The sequence below is a fragment of the Callionymus lyra genome, chromosome 5 (assembly GCF_982586985.1).
Source record: "Callionymus lyra chromosome 5, fCalLyr1.hap1.1, whole genome shotgun sequence".
NCBI lineage: Eukaryota > Metazoa > Chordata > Actinopteri > Syngnathiformes > Callionymidae > Callionymus > Callionymus lyra.
In genome coordinates this window covers 5,466,406-5,488,082 of record NC_141822.1, presented here as the reverse complement: position 1 = coordinate 5,488,082, position 21,677 = coordinate 5,466,406, and the positions used below count along the sequence as shown (strand labels likewise).

Here is a 21,677-nt window from a genome sequence, read left to right as displayed (position 1 = left end):
TATTATATTTGTATTATTATTTTATATATTATTATGTTATATAAATCTATTATTATTTTATTTAAATTTATATTATTTTATATTATTATTTTTGCATTTTTAACCCTAATTCATGTATTTTTCATTATTAATAGTTATATTTTTATTTATACTATGTCATTTATTGTTTTTTTATTGTATTTTAAATATTATTTTATATTATTATAGTCGTTATTTTACAACTACAATGTTATGTTAATTTTTATTTCTATGAATTATTATGTTTTTTTAATCACTATATTTATTATTTTATATAATGTTTTCTCCATTCATTTGATTAATTAATCTATTAATTAAATCTATTTCTGTTGCTGCTGTACAACAACTTAAGTTACATATGAAGAAATATCTTGTCTTATCTTAACTTAAAGTCTTCGACCTGCTCCTGCAGATGGGCTTCTTCAAGAGGAAATCCAGGGATTACTCGAAGGACGACATGATGGACTGAGATCTTCTGAGACTCGTCGACTCCGTGATGGACTCGCGTCGAGATCCTGTCGCCGTGACTCTGAAACTAAAGAGAAAACACCAGACGACGCGACGAAGAAACAAAGATTCTCCTTCGCTTCTCAAATCTTTGACCTCGGAGACGAAGACTCTTCAGGGAAATCTCTCGAGCTTTTCACAAAAAAAATCCCACGTTTTGCTATTTTTGGACTGAAGTCAGGAAGTTGAGCGTCGAGTCATCGCAGCTTCAAGGAACAAACGTTCTCAGGTTTTTTTTATCTCCAGCAACACAGTGTGAGCGACACGAGCGACGCCTCCTTCTGAACAAACACTGAATACTTTGTTTGTGTTGATGAGCTTTTTTTCTTTCACGGCACATATTGTCTACAGCGCTGAAGTACACACTTGTACACTTTCAATAGGATTGTAGGAATCATTTGAACAACTTTTTAAACCGTTGAAATGTCTTTAATAGTTGTGGAGCAAGAGTAAGGAAAGTGAGAGCAGGTTTTGTTTAAAAGTGTTTCTCAAAACTTCACTTAACTTAAAAACTTTCCAATAGTATCAATACTGCTGACCTCAGCATTCAGACTAACTCTATGTGAGTCGATCAGTGTCATCGGAATATAAAATCTATTAATTTTAAATTTCAAACGTTGATTTTAGACATTTTTTTGTTTAATTATAATTTTTTAAGCTTTTAATTATGTAAAGAAAAAAAATATATATATGTATATATTTTTTTTTTACGAATTTCTTTTATTATTTATTGATATTTTTAAAGGATTTTATTTTTTAACCATTTACAAAATATAATATAAAAAATTATATGAAATTGATCAAGTAGCTCCGTACTTTTTTTGTTTTTGTCCGGTGCTACTGACGTCATTTTAATATTGAATTTAAACGACTACAAATTTAAAAATATTGAATTTAGACATTTTATTTTTTAATAATTGGAATGATAATATCAAACTCCATGTGTAAAAAGATTAGTTTTTAATTCAATTATTTAAAAAAAAAGAGTAACCTCGCAATATATATAAATTTCTTTAAAAATGTTTTATTAATGCTTAAACAACATTTCAATAAACAAGTTTCAACATTTAAAAGGTTAAATTCAACCAAAAAATATGATGATGACACTGATTTAATTCCATAAAATTTACTAAAGTTAGTGCCAACAAAACAAACTCCCATGATGCCTTTCTCTGCTCTATTTGGTGTCGCTACAAAATTCCATTCTACGTCTATGTTGCCATATCAAAAGTCATCGGCAGCTATGATTGGTTGGCTGGGCGGCAAAGCATTATGGGAGGCAGCGGGTGACCGTTAGTGAGAGGGTTGTTGCGAAGGATGACGCCTAAATGTTGAGGTTAAAGTTCAAATTAATGGTCACTTCGAAAATTTCAGATTATTGCCATAAATATAAATACTTTTATTTGAGGCAGAAACCTTTTGAGAACCAGACCGCGGTTGAAACAGAATGTAAAGCAAAGAGATGTCGAGGAAGAAGAAAGAGAGGATGGATTGTCTACAGTGAGGTCACCAGAGTTTTTTCTTTAGGAACCGTTTGTTCTTCCACTCTTCTACTACATGTGACACCCTTTCCAGGGTGTCCCTTGTGTCCTGCCCTGTGTGGCTACAGTGTCCAGCATTTGCAAGAAGACACACAAAATCGTGAAGAAACATAACAATAATTCAATTTTTCTTCCAAACATTTTTATGGCTTCGAAAGCCACGAGTTCTGCAGGGTCAGTACAGAAAAGTCACATGACAACTTTTAGGAAAGACTGTATCATCGCGAGAAGAAAAAAAAATTCCATGTGTTTCTTTATTTGACCAAAGACACAAAGATCATCACTTTTTTTTAAATACAGCTGTAAATAAAAGTTTATGCAAGCGTTTGTACATATTAGGCTGTTTTGTTGTCGTTGTTGTTGTGTTGCAGTAATTTAAAAACATCACACTTGCCACCGTTTTTGGGCATTTAATGCAAAATGTGTAAATATGTGGATAAAATAAAAAGTCACAGGAAATGTACTGAAGACACAAAATCTGACGCGTCAACTCTTGTTTTTTTTTTAATGATTTTTTACCTGTTTTTGTTATTAAAAAAAGGGTTTTATTCGCACAACATTTCAATAATAACACCAGCATATTAAAGGTATTTGTTGATGTTAAGGAAAAAGTAAATAACAACAGAAAAGAAGATTCCGAACAATGAAGTTTACGTAAATGCAGTTTGAAATTAAACATAATTTTACAGATCATTTGTTGTGAGAAAAAATAACTTAACATTACATTTTAATTCAATTTTTTTAAGGCTTATTTCTGAACTCACTAAATTGATTTTGTTTCCTCCATATTGAACAGAAACTGGCGTTCATGACAAATGGAACAATCCAAATTGACTTTCTGATGTTTGGCTGGAATATAATGAGTTAAAAAAAAAGGTATTCTTTAGCCTTTCGTAGAGAATTGTACATAAATGTTTGTGAAAAAAATAATGTAAAATATGATTTCTGATATAAGATTACAGCGCATATCAAAAATTGAACACATTTTATACAACAACAATTAGTTGTTGACTGAGTTTAAACTGTAAAAGATATATATTGATCTTTTTTTTCTTTTTTATAAATCGTCTGTACTTTAATAATTTTTTTTCCATATGTCACAACACAAATTCTGTTGCTTCAATAAAACTGTATTTTTGACATTTAAAACAAAATATTTAAAAAATACAATTGCACTGCTTTGTCGGCTGTTTTCTTCAAAGGAAAAACAATTTTAAAAAAAGTTGCCACAAAATTCAGCTGTTTTTTCAAATTCATATTGTAATTACTGCCCTTGTTTTACCCGAATACGACCTCCATGGCTTCCATAAATACATATGCAGTGGTGGAGGGTTGTTGACCTTGACCCTTAGATAACACAAGGGATACCACAAACACATTTGTTTTTGTGCCTCCGGGTCACCTTGACCCTTAGATAACACAAGGGATACCACAAACACATTTGTTTTCAGGCCTTCGGGTCACCTTGACTCTAAGATAACACAAGCGATACATCACATGCACATTTGTTTTCAGGCCTTCGGGTCACCATGACCCTGAGATATCACCTGGGTTAATAATATTAATCCATTACACTAAAATTCGATGTTCTGTTCTTGAAAATACAATTTCCTATAAAACCTTCTGACGCCAAAAATGTCTTGGAATATTTGTTTTTTTTTAATTTAAACTTTGGCAAAATATAACGATCGAATATGGTAGTAAATCAAATCCAAATATTGTATTTTTAATTCAACATTTACATTTTTTTTAAAGCATTGAATTATTATTATTATTACTGCTAAGAATTTTAGAACAAGGTGACCCTGAAGGATGGTAACAAAGGCACTCAAGCCAAGGTACAATTAAATACAAATATAAATTAATAAATACATTCACAAAACCAAAATAGTCCACTAGAGGGGGATAAATAACAAAGAGTCCAATTTCTAAGTCCATCATGAGATAATTGTCCATAGAAAAAAACTAAAAGGACATGACGAGGGGCAACAAGAAGCAAGAGCCTAAAACACAAAAAGGCAAAAATTTTAGCTAAAGAAAAACTCGCCAAGAAACGAGGAACAAAAAGCGCAGACAGAAAAGCAGTCAGAATTTAGGATACAGTCTCTTAACAATGAATGAATGAATGAATGAATGAATGAATGAATGACGCACAGAGGAGTCAGGAGATTACGAGGTGAAGAGAAGCGACGCACTGACGCCGACAACATGTTCCCTCTTTGAGCTGCAGAGCTTGATTGGCCAATTGTCGGACGCCGTGGTCTCGCCGGGGGAAGTGAACAGGAAGTGACAAAAAAACGAAAGTCTCAGGAAGGGTATCATGACAATTACTACCTGTTCAATCGTTAGTATATTGAAAGGTTATTTTTTAAGATGTGATTCAGAGAAGAAAACATTTTACTTTATGAGATTCAAAACAGCATCAGTACGAACATTTGGTAACTTTTATTATTTATTCTTCATTTGTACAGTTGGAACATGGAGGTACGTTTTACAGAAGTCTAAACACAACAAGTTCAAGATATTTATATATGTATTACTAGGGGAAAGTCTTGGAATTATGACACACAATTATTTTCAAACAATTTTTGATCATCAAAGAAAAAACCTCAAGTTGAATCTACAACTTTGTTCAATAAATCCTTGAAAAAGACTGAAAGACTAGAATAAAGGTTAATAAGTTGAAATGGAGAATCAAACATACGTTCTTAATCTAGATACTTTTTTTTAATGATTTGTCAAAAACAAGATCTCGAGACGTTAAAAAGTTCTAGAACTTGACCTCATGAAAAAGATAGATGAATAGAAATACGATGGGTTCTTGAGAAATTAAAGTATTTAATTATTGCATTAGTGAGACACTTCAGGAAGATAAAAGCTTCTCTAGATCTTTTGATTCCACAAGATCTTTTCTAACTTCTCAAGATCTTTTCTAACTTCTCAAGATCTTTTTTAACTTTTATTTTATTTTTTTTACTTTTTCAAGGTCTTTTTTAACTTTTAAAAATCTTTTTTAACTTATTTTTGTTTTACTTCTCAACTTTTTTATCATCTCAAGATCCTTTTTAACATCCCAAGATGTTATTTAACTTCTCAAGATGTTTTTTAACTTCTCAAGATATTTTTTAACTTCTCAAGATGTTTTTTAACTTCTCAAGATATTTTTTAACTTCTCAAGATCTTTTTTAACTTCTCAAGATCTTTTTTAACTTCTTTAGATCTTTTTTAACTTCTCAAGATCTTTTTTAACTTCTCAAGATCTTTTTTAACTTCTTTAGATCTTCTTTAACTTCTCAAGATGTTTTTTAACTTCTCAAGATGTTTTTTAACTTCTCAAGATCTTTTTTAACTTCTCAAGATCTTCTTTAACTTCTCTAGATCTTTGTTAACTTCTCAAGATCTTTTTTAACTTCTCAAGATCTTCTTTAACTTCTCTAGATCTTTGTTAACTTCTCAAGATGTTTTTTAACTTCTCAAGATCTTTTTTAACTTCTCTAGATCTTTTTTAACTTCTCAAGATCTTTTTTAACTTCTCAAGATCTTCTTTAACTTCTCTAGATCTTTGTTAACTTCTAACTCCGCGGGTAGATCAGCTCTGCTGCCCGGTCTTCTTCCACTTCTTTAACGTCCTCATCTCGATGAACCGACGCGCCGTTTTCCAGGAGGGCATCTTGGTGGAGGAGACGCTCTTGTGCGACCCCACGGACGCCTCCTCCTGAGGCTCGGGCGTCAAGGCCACGCTGAGGTCGTCCCTCTCCCTCTCCTCTTCCAGCTTCCCGGGCGACTGCCGGTCCTCGAGCTCGACTCGGAGCTGAGCCTGGAGCTCCAGGTTACGAGAGCTCTCGGCGTTGAGCTGAAGCTTCAGCTCCTCCAACTCCCTCTGAAGACCTTCCTCGCTGACCGAGGTGTCTCTCTTCAGGAGGTCCATCTGCTCCTCCATGTTGCGCCGCACGACGTCCAGCTCCGCCCTCAGGCTCTCCATGACCTGCAGGTCGTCCTTCACCTTGTCGGCGTGCGACTCGATCTCGGCCTCCAGCCTCTGTTTGAGGGCGTCGGCCTCCAGACGGACGCTCTCGCAGCGCTCGCTCACTTCCTGGTGCGACGCCTGGATGGCGTCCACTTCCTGTCGGAGGAGGGCATTCTGGCTCCTCTCCTCCTGGAGCTCGGCGGAGAACTTCTCCTGGCCGAGGACGTGGGCCACCTTCAGCTCCTCGTAGTCCTTCTGGAGCAGCTTCTTCTTCTTGTGCTTCACCTCGTTCTGCACCTGGGAGGCGATCTTGGTGGTGCCCAGGGTCTCCGTGTCGGCGTACTTCCTGAGCAGCTCCAGCTCCCGCCTGGCCTCCTTCTCCTTCTTGATGAAGATGTTCTTCAGGTCCTTCTGTTCGGCCAGATGCATCCTGGTGTCGTGAAGCTCCTTCTCCAGCTGGGAGATCCTGGTCTCGTCGTCGGCGTGCCACTCGCGCTCCTTGTGCAGTAACCCTCGCAGCTTTCTGACCTCCTGGCGAAGGCCGTCCCTCTCCATGAAGACCCTGCCGCTGGTCTCGCCGCCCTGCTGCTCCTCGGCGCCCCCTCCTGGATTCTTGACGGGTGGATCCGGCTGTCCCTCCGTCACGCCGTTGGGATGCCACTGATCCTCGTGGAGATGATCCTCTTCATTGTGGCTTCCTGTCTCCTGCATCGCTGCTTTTTATTCGAAGCGGCTTCTTCTGACCTGGTCCAGTCTGTGGCTGGCCACTGCTGCTGCTGCTCTTTTCAACACTTGGCCAGTGATGTCACAGAGGACACACTCGAATCCTGCATCCTTTAAATCTGTGTGATGCTTATTTTTCAAAGTGAGCTTTTGCTTATATGTTCCTCTGTATATTACATAAGAGTGATATTAAGCAAGTTTCTGAACCCGCTTCACCCAAGATAAATATGATGGTTTCACAAAAGTTTTTCACTTTAAACTTTAACAAAACACAAATATGATGACGTGACTCCTTGAACAAATGGATCCATCTTCATGACGCGCCTCTAGCGCGCCCCCCAGTGTCCAGCCACCGGAACGGCAGCCGACAAATGACTGGGAGGGGAAACGGAACAAATTGAAAGCTGTTAGGGAATCCATCTTGCTCCACAAACAAGGCAAGGGTGAAGTCCGTTTTCCATTTTGGGGTCGTCAAAACGGTTTCGTCCCCCGTTCAACGAGCTGGGGAGCCCGAGGAGGGGCTGTGTCTCCGCGTGTAGGATGTCCCGACATGAGGGTGAGTGGATAAACACGTTAGCTGCGTTAGCTCGGCGGCTAACCCCGCTAGCTAGCTGCTACCATTTCTGTTAAAGTCATGAGGTTTTTTAGGGGATTTCCAGACAAATACAAGCGTTAATAACCGAGTTTACTTATCACGCCACGCGTTAACGTAAACGTAATTTAAAAACAATCCCGAGTTTCTACGTTGTTATTGGAAAACAATCGTAGCTTAGCATTTAGCCGTTGCTAGGGAGTGTGTTACCTCAGCTAGCTAGGCCAGCTAGCATGGCTAACGTTGTGCCACACTTTGGGGAGGCGTTCGCTGCGAGGTCCACAACGGTTCGGACTCGGAACCACAACAGGTTCTGGTGTCGTCTCGTATGTGTCGGTCCAAGTGTGTGTGTGTCGCGGTGCGCCCGGTGTCGCCAACAACAACACCACCGCCTCGCCATGTCACTGTACTGTGAATGCACTGTCATCAAGAAGTGCCAGGCCTCAAACTCCAGACCAGAATTGAACCAGCAACTTCACCAGACTCTGGATCTCGACCAGCAGGGCTCGAGTGCAGGTCCAGGTGTACAGCTGTGGGCGTGGGAGAGCCATCAGTTGGCATAAAGAGGCTCAAAACTGTTCCAAAATGTTTGTGATAATAACACACAATATAGCAGTAACTATCAAGCTATGATGTGTGTTATTATAGTGGCTGTAGTGTAACCAGAGATTACAATAACAATATTCTATTTACAGTTTAGATGGTTAAAGGGCTGTGCAGTAATGGAAGAAAAGCAATGTTGATGTGTAATACTTGTGACAGGAATTGTGTATAACTTATTGATATAATCACATGCATTTAATTTATGAGATAAATATTTCAGGGATGTTTGTTGGCAGGAATCTGGCAATATAATGCATATACAAGGGGGAAAATACAATATATTGCAAAACTATAGTAACAAGGATATATTTGTAGTATCGTCTGAGTACTTGCGATATTGCAATATTTACAGACCTCATGTCTCTTGAGGATGTCGTAACCGCTTTCATTTGTTTTGATAACAAAATATGCAAGAACACAGGTACTGTATCCTCTCGTCCTCGGTCATCTCGCAGGATTTCATTTTTCCTTTAGTGTGGGAGAACCTAATGTCTGCTACGGAAGTAATACTTTTATTTGTCGGGTTTATTTAAATATAATCCATAAAAGAACTATGATAAAAAATAAACAATGGGTTGACGAAAAAAAACCAGAATCCTCAGAAAACTGTTTCGTCGCAAAAATAATGTGATTTATCGATGTTTTCTCAAACCCCTTCTGTATTCTGTTGAGTACACTTCATTTGTTTATCTTCACTTTTAATTGAAAAGTAAACTGGTTTATAAATGTTCTTATAATGATCTTTAACCAGGTTGTATCTGATGACACACCCAGCATTCAGTACCTCACCAGTAATACAATACCATTCAAAACACTTGAAATTCAAATGAAATGTCAGATTGTCCTTTTGCAGACACACATAGAAGAACCCTGACACCTGCGCAGACTTTGAGAGGTTCATTCATACTAGATAAAAGCATCTTTAGATATTATGTTGGCATCAAAAGCTTTTGATCTGGACATTAACATGTGTAAACGCTGATTTAAAAATAAAAATCACGCTTCGCTAAAAGCATAATAAAGTTGTCCCGCCTCTATGGATTAATTTCCACGGATGCTCGGCCGTCTTCCAGCAGAAGTCGAGGATGAGTTATTAAACCCGCTTTCTAGCAACCAGTCATTTCTTCTTTGCTCTGCCAGCAAAACTCGACAAGGCTGATCCAATTAGATTTCGACCCACCTGTGGTTGACGACGACAGCTCGGATAAATTAAAATGAAGTATTAATAAACGTGTCTTTCCTCCCGTACCTTTGGTATTTATTACACTAATGCACCTTTTGTAGTTTGGAGGTAAGAGTTGACATTAGAGGTTCACTACAGACTCATGCTTTTAAGGTAGAACCAGATCAACATGGAATAGAGAATAATTCAAAGCGGGTCCTAATACTCGACTGGCCGAGGGGTCACCAGAGGTCAATTCTTATGACGACTGGGCTGAAAGTCCTTATCAAATTCTCTTCCATCTTGACTTAATAATCAAAGCTATATTAATATTTGAAATTATATGGTGTGGTGATTTTAATTCTTTAATCATCTGATATATGGGGAACAACTGTGCTTAGCCTGCATAAAAACATGAAGGTCCAATATAAGCTAACAATTACAGTTTCTATTGACTTATATTATTCATTACTAATCTCTAAATATGACTATAGGGTATAAGTTTTAGGATGTTTGTCTTCCACTCATTTTGTTATTCTTGTATTTATTTATATATTCAAATATTTTGGGAGAAAAAGCTTTTAAAAAAAGTTGTTTAAACACAATACAATTTTTTTTTTTTGTTAAACATACCCTGGATTTAATTCATTTGATAATTTTTGCATCTTTATTTTAGCTTGAGGTCCCCTCACAATAGCCCCTGTATAAAGTGGGGCCCCTTAGGAATTATTTTTTGCCCACACCTGTTCTGGTCATTGCGAAATCTGCATTGATAATGTACTTTCCCTGAGCTATCTTTTTGAAAAGACTACAAGATGAATAATGAATATTAATAATGCTTGAAAGTATTTCAGATATGTCGAGGTATCACGAAGGCTTATGATCCTTATTAAAACGATAACGAATCTCCCTGTATTTGGTCCGACGGCGTTAATACAGGATTTTGCGAGGCTCATGACGCTTCAGATGAAGTATGGACGGCAACACTGTGTGTCATTGTGTCATTGGATGAAACACTTTGAAGGCAGATAAAGAAGGCATTCATTAGTCACATTTTTCCTGACCTGCCCAAAATCTACACTGGTGACCAGAGCTTTTAATCAACAACCGATGACTGCGTTCCAACCGGGGGGAGAGGGGGGGGTGTTAGGGTGTGGGAAGCCATGAGTTTCCACACCGTCACACTGACCGGATAGATTTCAGTAGGTTTAAAAAATGTTTTTGTGAATTCTCTGTAGTTACTCACCAGCCTTCTCCAATAATGTTGTTAATTTTCTATAACTGTTTGTTTTTATTGTTGCTGTATTTGTCTGCTTTCTTTGGGTTTTATAAATGCTTCACATTACAGTTTCTGTATATGCCAGGTCTGGCCGACAACATTTCTAAATGGGTCGCATTTTTATACTTTGGACAGTTGTGATGGACCAACAAGCCAAACTAACACAATTGCAAAGAAGCTTAATATGAAATGAACATGCGCATGTAAAATGTTTATAAAGGATAAAACTGAGCCACGAGATGGTATATTTTTATTTCAATATACTCTATATCTGGGCTGCACGATATTGGAAATAAGTGCGAAATTTGATACTGGTGTCTTGAATTGCGATATCGATATAAATGCGATTTTTTTTTTTTCTTTCACCAAAAATGTAGCCGCAAGCATGTGCATACTGTAGTGAAGGTCCGGGGGTTTAGAGAAGGAAAACGATGCGATATTTCCCTTTTAGTTTATTTCTGCGCTTCTGTGCCGACATGACTGTAGAAAAATATCTCTTATAACGCTCAGTCTCGAGGGACTTGCATCGGTTTCCCGCGACAACTGAGCGACATCAGAGAGGAGCCGCCGGCGCGTCACAATAACATAGCTCGTTAGCATACGGTGAAGACGGACAGGTTTGTTTGGAAGTTCACGATCTTCTAAGAAAACAACTGAGACGAGATGAAAAGTTCTTACAATATGTTGCTTTAACAAAGGAGGTTGAAAGACACGAGTGACTGGATCACTAGTGTTTGACTAGATCATAAGTTAGTATTACTTCTGTGTATATACTGAGCTAAGTCAGCGCACCGGCAAGAGGCGTCACCATAGCAACCGAGCCTAACAAGCTGCGTCGCCCAGTTCACAGACAGACGAAGACGTAAACAACAACGAGACATAGAAGTACAAATTGACAACTTTACAGAACGTGACACTGATTGATCGAAGTGGGGATTTAAGAAGTGCTTGTTTTGACTCATTGATCAATGAACAATTATAAATTATCGCACATGTTTTCGATGCATATCACACGAGGCAATGTCACGATATCGATATTTTTCCGATATATCGTGCAGCCCTAAATGGAAATGTTGTTCACTCTCTGAACCCGGTGCCGTCCAAAGCTCACCCGTGAGAGCCTGGCGGAGAGCGAAGTGTACCGCACAAGAATGTCAGCCTTCTTTGTCATGTTTGTCTTGACACTGGTCTCTCTATTGCAGGTGTGAGCTGTGACGCATGTTTGAAAGGGAACTTCAGAGGGAGACGCTTCAAGTGTTTAATTTGCTACGACTACGACTTGTGTGCGTCGTGTTACGAGAGCGGAGCCACGACGACGAGACACACCACAGAGCACCCCATGCAGTGTATATTAACAAGGGTAGACTATGGTAAGAGTGAGTGGCACTGGAAACATTTACAGTGAATCTTCCCATAAGTTGTACTTATGTTTTCTTGTTCAGTCGATTCACAATTTAAAAGTTGATTTGTGGTAACCAACCACAGGTGTGTTCTAATGTGAAGTATGTTTTCTCCGAGTTGTTATTTTCTAACATTTTTTAGACGTGGGAAGAAAAAATTACCTAAACTATAAATAAATAAATAAAAACTGCATGTTGCAACATTTCAGTGGTTGAAACTTTACACTTTTTAATTGAAAAGCTTTTAATTATTTATTAAATAGTTTAATTCAATACTTTGAACAACTCTATTGAAAGGTTGAATTTATTTTATTTTACTCCATTATTTAATTAAATCATCTGTAAATTGAAAAGTTGTATTTGTTTTAAAAATGAAAGCTTTTTATACATATTTACAAACATTCATTTCTATTATAATTCGATTTTTGTTTTTTCACGTGTAGCCTCTAAATTCAATATAAAATATTGGTATAATTGCCAATCATATTATACCAACATTTCTATATTGAATTTAAAAGGCTATGAATAATTTTGAAATAAAAAAATATTTATTTTTGAAAATATTTGATTGTTTTAATGTTCAATTATAAAATAGAATACATTTTAATATACAAATACTTTGATTTAATAGTTCAAAACAAGAAGACTTTAATAAGAAAAAAGAAATGAATGTTTTTAAATATGATTAATTCAAATATTTTTAATACTTAAATAATACCTAAGACCATACTTAAGTATTCATAATACTTGTACATAATGATGTACCTCCATATGATACATTATCTGACAAGAATAATAATATTTTTTGTGCCACATCAAGGTAAACTTTGCCACATGTTCCCCTTTTTTTTAAATATGATTTAATACCTATATCCTTCCCACAAAGTCAAACTATATATTATGCTCAAGAAAATAAGTTTTCTGAAGTGTCTTTATAAAGTTTTTTGAATCCTTCTGCAAACCATTATCATTTAACTTTTTTGTCTGGATCCGTTAAAGCAGCATTTTTATTATCATTGTCCCCTGAAGATTGACGAGGTCCTGTGTTTTGATTCCAGACTTGTATTACGGAGGAGACACTTTTTCAGTAGAGCAACCCCAGTCGTTCACATGTCCGTACTGTGGCAAGATGGGGTACACGGAGACGTCCTTACAGGAACACGTCACCTCGGAGCACGCCGAGACGTCTACAGAGGTGGTGAGTACGAGTACTTGATGGTACAGCGATACGTGTCGCCTTCTGCACGCCTGAACTCAACTCAACGGCGTCTCACTGGACAGGCTGGTCCATCTGTGACCCCTGATCAGATTCATGATGATTATTAATTCCTATACTAGCTAAAAACTATTATGAAGAGGGATTTTTCTTCTTTCTTTTTCAAAATTTTCCCTTTTCTTTTTTTTTTTAAACTAATATTGTTTGATATTGTAATTCCAACAATAACCATAATAATAATAAAATAATGAATACATATTCTAAATAGAAGAAAATAGATAGAAAATATTAAATTTGCTTAATTAAAAAAAGAAGCTTGAACCTTTGTTATCTTGGGGTGCAAGTGACCCGGAGACCCAAAAACAAACGTGTTTGTTGTATCCCTTTTGTTGTCTTTGGGTCAATGTCAAAGACCTCCACCGCTGCATGTGTATTTATGGAAGCCAGGGACCCAGAGACAACAAAAGGGATACAACAAACACATTTGTTTGCTGGCCTCTGGGTCACCTTGACCCTGAGATTTACACATGTTAAAAGAACAAATCACTGATATTCTTCCAGAGACAGGTTTTGTATTTCATGGTGATATTTAAAGTGTTTTGTTTAACATACGTTTTGATTATGGACTGAAAGTCTGTTGTTTTCTCCAGATTTGTCCGATATGTGCTGCCTTGCCCGGAGGGGACCCCAACCACGTCACGGACGACTTCACCGCACACCTCACACTTGAACACAGAGCTCCGAGAGACTTAATATCCTTTCAGTGATGGTAGTAGTGAGAGTTGATCTTACAGTGAATGTCCTCCAGAGAAGTCCTCACTATGGTCCTTAACCCTCCTGCCCCACGACGAGTCCAGCAGTGTCCGGCACGTACGCAGGATGTTCCACCCCGGACGAGGACTCGGCGGCCCCCGGGCCCGGCGCACCAATATGCACTTTACTAGTGGTTCCTCGGGAGGACTGTCGTCCTCGTCGTCACAGAGCTCCAACTACTCCCCCAGCAACAGAGAAGCCATGGACCCCATCGCAGGTGAGGATCCAATGAATCCAAATAATGAATCCAATTTGTTTAAAGTTCAAAGTGATACTAACACTTTTTGCTGACGTCTTGCTCTAATATGTTGGATACATTTTATGCATATTTAGAATCGGTGCCATCAGAATATTTAACAATTTCAAATTTTCGATAGTGAAGTGTTTTTAGGTAAGGTAAGGTAAGGTAGAACTTTATTGATCCCTCAGGAGGTCTCCTTCGGGAATTTTTTTTTTTCCAAATTATCCACAGCAAATACAGCAATGTTTCATAAAAAATAATCAAAATAAAACAAGAACAAAGAGAAATAAAGAGAAAGAACAAAATGATAAAAAGAGAAATTAAGAGAAAGAACAAGATGATAAAAAGAGAAATTAAGAGAAAGAACAAGATGTTATTTATTTATGATTTTTAATGCTTAATTGACTTTTCTTTCAAATAATTGAATATTATAAATAAAATAATATTATAGTTTAATTGAATTCAATGATTTGTATAATGAATGATTTTTTATATTTTTTTGTAATTTAATTCAAAAAGGTTAATATGTTCAAAATGAATGAGGTTTAACACATTTTTTATGTAATAATTAAATTCAGTGATTTGTACACCAATGTTTTTATATTGCATTTATTAATTTAAAATACTGTAAAATAAAAAATATATTGAATTTAGAAAATGTATTTTTGAATTATTGGAATTGGAATATATAGACGCATGTGTAATAATAACACATTTATTTTGAAAACGTATGAAAATATTCTTGTTCAATTATTCGAAAACAAATTAAATGATTCAATAAAAACTGTTTTAAAAGAAGATAAAAGAAAATGTTCAACATTTGAATGCAAAGTAGTTTGTATTGTCTGGAACTATTGCGCCAACATTTTAATATTCAAATCTAAAGAGACAGAATGTATTTAATTTAGAAACTGTTGGAATTGTAATATCAAACTCTATGTGTGGGGGAAATTTTTTTTTTTGATGAAATTATGAGGAAACTAAAAAAGAAAAATCCACTTTTCAATATAGAAATTATTGAATTATTAAAAAAACAAACATTAAAAAACTGAAAGAATCCCTAAAACATTTCAATAAAACATAGTTTCAACATTGAATGAATGAAACGTTGAACCATCAATATTCTGAATACACTGATGTACTCACTAAAAAGAGGATAACTCTGGATCTGAAGCGGTTCTGAACGAGTAGGATCATGGCCGTAACTTGTCGTCTCTGGTTGTGCGTCTCCTGCAGAGTTGTTGTCCCAGCTGTCGGGGGTGCGGCGGGCCGCGGGGGGCCAGATCAACTCCTCGGGGCCCTCGGCCTCTCAGCTCCAGCAGCTCCAGATGCAGCTGCAGCTGGAGAGGCAGCAGGCGCAGGCGGCGCGGCAGCAGGTGGAGGCGGTTCGCCACGCCACCCGACGCAGCAACAACCCGGGCAACGTCGGCAACTCCATCCCGCCTCCCAGCACCGTCACCGCCAACAGCGCCGCCGTCAACGAGAGCAACCCCGCGTCCTCCACCCAGAGCTCCCAGTTCCTATTAGCACGGTGAGTCCGAAGCTGGGGCTGGAGCTAGATTTAGTGTTGGTTTCACATCTGGTCACATTATTTGATAATTTAACGTTGTGACTCTCGGTGGATTTGATGATGATTTGACCACGTTTTGTGGCATTTCAAGGCATTGAATGATTCAAACTGGATTCTAACCTACAGGTCACCTATGGAACTACATGTTCATAGAAGTAACTCACGATACTGAGATTAAGGCACATGTGGCCCTTTGACTGTATTAATGCGGCCCTTGTAATGTCAAAGTATGATCAAGTATAAATGGTTCTAATGCATTTACAAGCGTATTTATTATTAATTTATATTTTCACATAACACAAAGTTTTTTTGAGTATAAAGTTAATTGAAGAAATGTTTTGAAAACAAATCTCATATATATATATATATATATATATATATATATATACACACACAATTATAAAATTGCAGCTTATTTATCTTAATAAATGTCACGGCCTAATGACTAATGTCCTTTTTTGGGGGGGATTTTCCTCATCTTTCTTTTTGCTTGACGGCCCCTAACAACATTCACAGAATTCAATGTGGCCCTTTATTATAATTGCCCGCCCCTGGATTAAGGCCATTTACAGCTTTTATTCACACTTTATTGAAAAAGCTTCACATGTTCAGTGGGCCCTCGTCTATTTTGAAACTCCCGGCCCCCCGCCTAATGAACTATGTGACCTACTGACTGACTGTCTGCCACTAAGTTCTGTAGTTGTGTTGGATGTTAAATAGATGCGGGTACGGTCAATGTTCATTGTCAAAAAACTGGCGATATAATGCGTATAACGGTATAGGGTCAAAGATGCGATATTTTGATACTGTAGTAACAAGTATATATGTGTAGTACTGTCGAGTAAAAGACTCTAGTGTTGTGATAGTGTAGTAACAAGTATACATGTGTAGTATTGTCCAGTACTTGACTCTGGTGTTGTGATAGTGTAGTAACAAGTATATATGTGTAGTATTGTCCAGTACTTGACTCTGGTGTTGTGATAGTGTAGTAACAAGTATATATTTGTAGTATTGTCCAGTACTTGACTCTGGTGTTGTGATGGTGTAGTAACAAGTATATATGTGTAGTATTGTTGAGTACTTGACTCTGGTGTTGTGATAGTGTAGTAACAAGGATATATGTGTAGTATTGTCGAGTTCTTGACTCTGGTGTTGTGATAGTGTAGTAACAAGGATATATGTGTAGTATTGTCCAGTACTTGACTCTGGTGTTGTGATAGTGTAGTAACAAGTATATATGTGTAGTATTGTCCAGTACTTGACTCTGGTGTTGTGATGGTGTACTAACAAGTATATATGTGTAGTATTGTTGAGTACTTGACTCTGGTGTTGTGATAGTGTAGTAACAAGGATATATGTGTAGTATTGTCGAGTTCTTGACTCTGGTGTTGTGATAGTGTAGTAACAAGGATATATGTGTAGTATTGTCCAGTACTTGACTCTGGTGTTGTGATGGTGTAGTAACAAGTATATATGTGTAGTATTGTTGAGTACTTGACTCTGGTGTTGTGATAGTGTAGTAACAAGGATATATGTGTAGTATTGTTGAGTACTTGACTCTGGTGTTGTGATAGTGTAGTAACAAGGATACAGTATATGTGTAGTATTGTCGAGTACTTGACTCTGGTGTTGTGATAGTGTAGTAACAAGGATATATGTGTAGTATTGTTGAGTACTTGACTCTGGTGTTGTGATAGTGTAGTAACAAGGATATATGTGTAGTATTGTCGAGTTCTTGACTCTGGTGTTGTGATAGTGTAGTAACAAGGATATATGTGTAGTATTGTCCAGTACTTGACTCTGGTGTTGTGATAGTGTAGTAACAAGTATATATGTGTAGTATTGTCCAGTACTTGACTGGTGTTGTGATGGTGTAGTAACAAGTATATATGTGTAGTATTGTCCAGTACTTGACTGGTGTTGTGATGGTGTAGTAACAAGTATATATGTGTAGTATTGTTGAGTACTTGACTCTGGTGTTGTGATAGTGTAGTAACAAGGATATATGTGTAGTATTGTCGAGTACTTGACTCTGGTGTTGTGATAGTTTACTAACAAGGATATATGTGTAGTATTGTTGAGTACTTGACTCTGGTGTTGTGATAGTGTAGTAACAAGGATATATGTGTAGTATTGTCGAGTTCTTGACTCTGGTGTTGTGATAGTGTAGTAACAAGGATATATGTGTAGTATTGTCCAGTACTTGACTCTGATGTTGTGATAGTGTAGTAACAAGTATGTATGTGTAGTATTGTCCAGTACTTGACTCTGGTGTTGTGGTAGTGTAGTAACAAGTATATATGTGTAGTATTGTCCAGTACTTGTCTCTGGTGTTGTAGTATTTACAGACCACATGACTCTTGACGAAGTCGTAACTGCTTTAATTTGTTTTCAAACCAAAATATGTCCAAACATCAGCTTTAAAAGCAACTGGAGCGATCGTATCCTCTCGTCCTCAGTCATCACCAAAAGAACTAGGATTCAAATGTCAATTATGTAACAATATGATACAATATATTGCTATACTTTAAGAATGATAGATAAACATATATTTGTAGAATTGTCTTCACAAGGTCGTAACTTTATTTGTTTTGAAAACAAAGTTTGTCCAAACATCCACTGTATCCTCTTGTCCTCAGTCAGCGCTTGGATTTCATTCTTCCTTTAGCTGCGTAGGCCGGAAGTTTAATTGCAGGGCCAGGGGCTTGTTTGTATTATTAAGACAATAATAAAAACAACCTTTTTATGTCCCAAACCACAATACACAAAAAGTATTATTCCTTTACAATCAAGTATTGTCCAGTACTTGACTCTGGTGTTGTGATAGCGTAGTGTAATGTTGCAATATATTGCTATACTGTAGGAACGATGGATAAAGATATATTTGTGGAATTGTCTACACAAAGTCGTAACTTAATTTGTTTTGAAACCAAAGTTTGTCCGAACATCAGCTCAGAAAGCTGCGGGACTCACTGTATCCTCTCGTCCTCAGTCAGCGCTTGGATTTCATTCTTCCTTTAGCTGTGTAGGCAGGAAGTTTAATTGCAGGGCCAGGGGGTTGTTTGTATTATTAAGACAATAATAAAAACAACCTTTTTATGTCCCAAACCACAATACACAAAAAGTATTATTCCTTTACAATCAAGTATTGTCCAGTACTTGACTCTGGTGTTGTGATAGCGTAGTGTAATGTTGCAATATATTGCTATACTGTAGGAACGATGGATAAAGATATATTTGTGGAATTGTCTACACAAAGTCGTAACTTAATTTGTTTTGAAACCAAAGTTTGTCCAAACATCCACTGTATCCTCTTGTCCTCAGTCAGCGCTTGGATTTCATTCTTCCTTTGGCTGCGTAGGCCGGAAGTTTAATTGCAGGGCCAGGGGGTTGTTTGTATTATTAAGACAATAATAAAAACAACCTTTTTATGTCCCAAACCACAATACACAAAAAGTATTATTCCTTTACTATCAAGTATTGTCCAGTACTTGACTCTGGTGTTGTGATAGTGTAGTGTAATGTTGCAATATATTGCTATACTGTAGGAACGATGGATAAAGATATATTTGTGGAATAGTCTACACAAAATCGTAACTTAATTTGTTTTGAAACCAAAGTTTGTCCAAACATCCACTGTATCCTCTTGTCCTCAGTCAGCGCTTGGATTTCATTCTTCCTTTAGCTGCGTAGGCAGGAAGTTTAATTGCAGGGCCAGGGGGTTGTTTGTATTATTAAGACGCTAATAAAAATGACCTTTTTATGTCCCAAACCACAATACACAAAAAGTATTATTCCTTTACAATCAAGTATTGTCCAGTACTTGACTCTGGTGTTGTGATAGCGTAGTGTAATGTTGCAATATATTGCTATACTGTAGGAACGATGGATAAAGATATATTTGTGGAATAGTCTACACAAAGTCGTAACTTAATTTGTTTTGAAACCAAAGTTTGTCCGAACATCAGCTCTGAAAGCTGCGGGACTCACTGTATCCTCTCGTCCTCAGTCAGCGCTTGGATTTCATTCTTCCTTTAGCTGCGTAGGCCGGAAGTTTAATTGCAGGGCCAGGGGGTTGTTTGTATTATTAAGACAATAATAAAAACAACCTTTTTATGTCCCAAACCACAATACACAAAAAGTATTATTCCTTTACTCAAGTATTGTCCAGTACTTGACTCTGGTGTTTTGATAGTGTAGTGTAATGTTGCAATATATTGCTATACTGTAGGAACGATGGATAAAGATATATTTGTGGAATTGTCTACACAAAGTCGTAACTTAATTTGTTTTGAAACCAAAGTTTGTCCGAACATCAGCTCAGAAAGCTGCGGGACTCACTGTATCCTCTCGTCCTCAGTCAGCGCTTGGATTTCATTCTTCTTTTAGCTGCGAAGGCAGGAAGTTTAATTGCGAAACAAAAAATGAACAAACATTGTCAATAAATGCACGTTAATAGTAGATAAAAATACAGAAATATTTTTATTTTACACATTTTATTGGAATATAAACAAACTATACTGAAAATAAAACATGATTTGGAAGTTTAAAAAAAGAGGGTAATTTGTCATAAACGTTGATCCATCATCTACGAGGGTCTTGGCCGTCGCTCACCCTCGCCTTTCTCCCCGCAGGTTAAACGAGCCCAAGATGTCGGAGGCGGAGCGTCAGTTCCTGGAGGGCGAGCGCGCCGACCGCAGCCTGTTCGTGCAGGAGCTGCTGCTGTCCACGCTCATGCACGAGGAGAGCTCCTCCTCCGACGAGGACGAGCGCCGAGACTTCGCCGACTTCGGGGCCATGGGCTGCGTGGATATCATGCCTTTAGACGTGGCCCTGGAGAACCTGCAGCTCAAGGAGAGCCGCTCCTCGGCCAAGGAGCCGCCGCCGCCGCCGCCTCTTTGATGTCCGGGCGCCACGAAGACTGTGTCCTCCGTGCTGCAGGTGTCAGTGACGGCAGCGCGACACTCGCCCCTCGCGGACCCAGGCCCCGCCCTCGGCCCCGCCCACACACACCACAGGCCCCGCCCACCTACCACCCCACCCCCCCCGCCTCGCCCGCCGCCGCTCTCCTCCTCGGCCTTTTTTTTCTTTTTTTTTTCGGTGATTGTAATTTCAGGCCTGTCACCACTTTTGTTACCTTGTGAACAAAAAAAAAATAAACGAGCGCAAGCGGGAGTTTCAAATGTTGGCCAAACTGAGTGAGCGCGTGTGAGAAGAGAAGTATATAAATATATATATAAATATATATATATATATATATGAAGTTGATAATCATAACTTTTTTTTTTTTTTTTCGTTTCTTTGTTCGGGCGAACGTCTACGGTCGTCGTCGTGGCGACGAGCGAACGGGCTCTCGGTATAAATAGTCCACGATCATCACCGGAAGATCTGATGAAGCTGCTGTGTGTGTGTTCATGATATTAATAAAAAGTGCTTGGATGGGTCGACGGAACCACTGCATGACGTTCTTTCAGCTCCAGCCCGAGCCTCGTCTCACGTACTTGTGTACTTGAACTTAGTGTTTTTAGTGCATAAGTGCGCCTCAATTCTTAGTATGTAAATGTAGTGCTCCATACACACTAGATTGTCACTAAAACACACACAAAACTAAGTATGGATCGATGGACACTTTCTACACTAAACAACTCCATCTTAGTGACGTTGACGTTTATAAACGGAAGTTACGTCATATATACATATATAAATATATATATATATATACTTACAAGTGTATTTTCAGCAGCAGTAGGAGGACAACACGTCTTCGCTGCTGATACCACCGTAAATATCTCGTCAATATTTAGTTTCTCATATTTCTTGATCCAAACCAAACGTGCTGCCAGCAGGTGGCGATAGTGTTCCTACAGCTGGTTGAAATCATCCTTAAATAGTAGTAGAAGAAGAAGCTGTCGCATCATTTCCTGTTAGTGTGTAGCAGCAGAGTTTGATTTGAGACATACTATCTGTGGAGGATTAGTTACTAGTTAGTACTAGTACTAGTGCACTGAGAGAAGTATGTGAGACAGAGCACTTGTCGTCACAAAA

General features: G+C 37.8%; 2 protein-coding genes across 2 annotated transcripts in view; both read left to right on the top strand.

Moving 5' to 3' along the window:
• Positions 1-2,543, top strand: part of itga1 (integrin, alpha 1) — an 80,159-nt gene extending 77,616 nt beyond the window's left edge. Inside the window, exon 30 of the mRNA XM_087790592.1 lies at positions 431-2,543. Coding sequence (XP_087646718.1) covers positions 431-487 — 57 coding nt within the window. The 3' untranslated portion in view covers positions 488-2,543. The remainder of the gene's footprint in view (positions 1-430) is intronic.
• Positions 2,544-7,105: 4,562 nt separating this feature from the next.
• Positions 7,106-21,076, top strand: kcmf1 (potassium channel modulatory factor 1). Its single transcript, XM_087790586.1, has 7 exons — positions 7,106-7,312; positions 11,595-11,762; positions 12,851-12,990; positions 13,659-13,760; positions 13,855-14,038; positions 15,299-15,593; positions 20,267-21,076. Exons 1-7 carry the CDS (start codon positions 7,297-7,299, stop codon positions 20,532-20,534), a joined length of 1,173 nt encoding a protein of 390 aa, XP_087646712.1. The 5' UTR covers positions 7,106-7,296; the 3' UTR covers positions 20,535-21,076.
• Positions 21,077-21,677: the final 601 nt, after the last annotated feature.

What these genes read in the sequence shown, in the direction of transcription:
- kcmf1 (XM_087790586.1), top strand. An exon ending in CCGAGACGTCTACAGAGGTG is followed by an intron (nt 12,991 to 13,658) that starts GTGAGTACGAGT and finishes TGTTTTCTCCAG; the next exon opens with ATTTGTCCGATATGTGCTGC. An exon ending in ACAGAGCTCCGAGAGACTTA is followed by an intron (nt 13,761 to 13,854) that starts ATATCCTTTCAG and finishes CTCCTGCCCCAC; the next exon opens with GACGAGTCCAGCAGTGTCCG.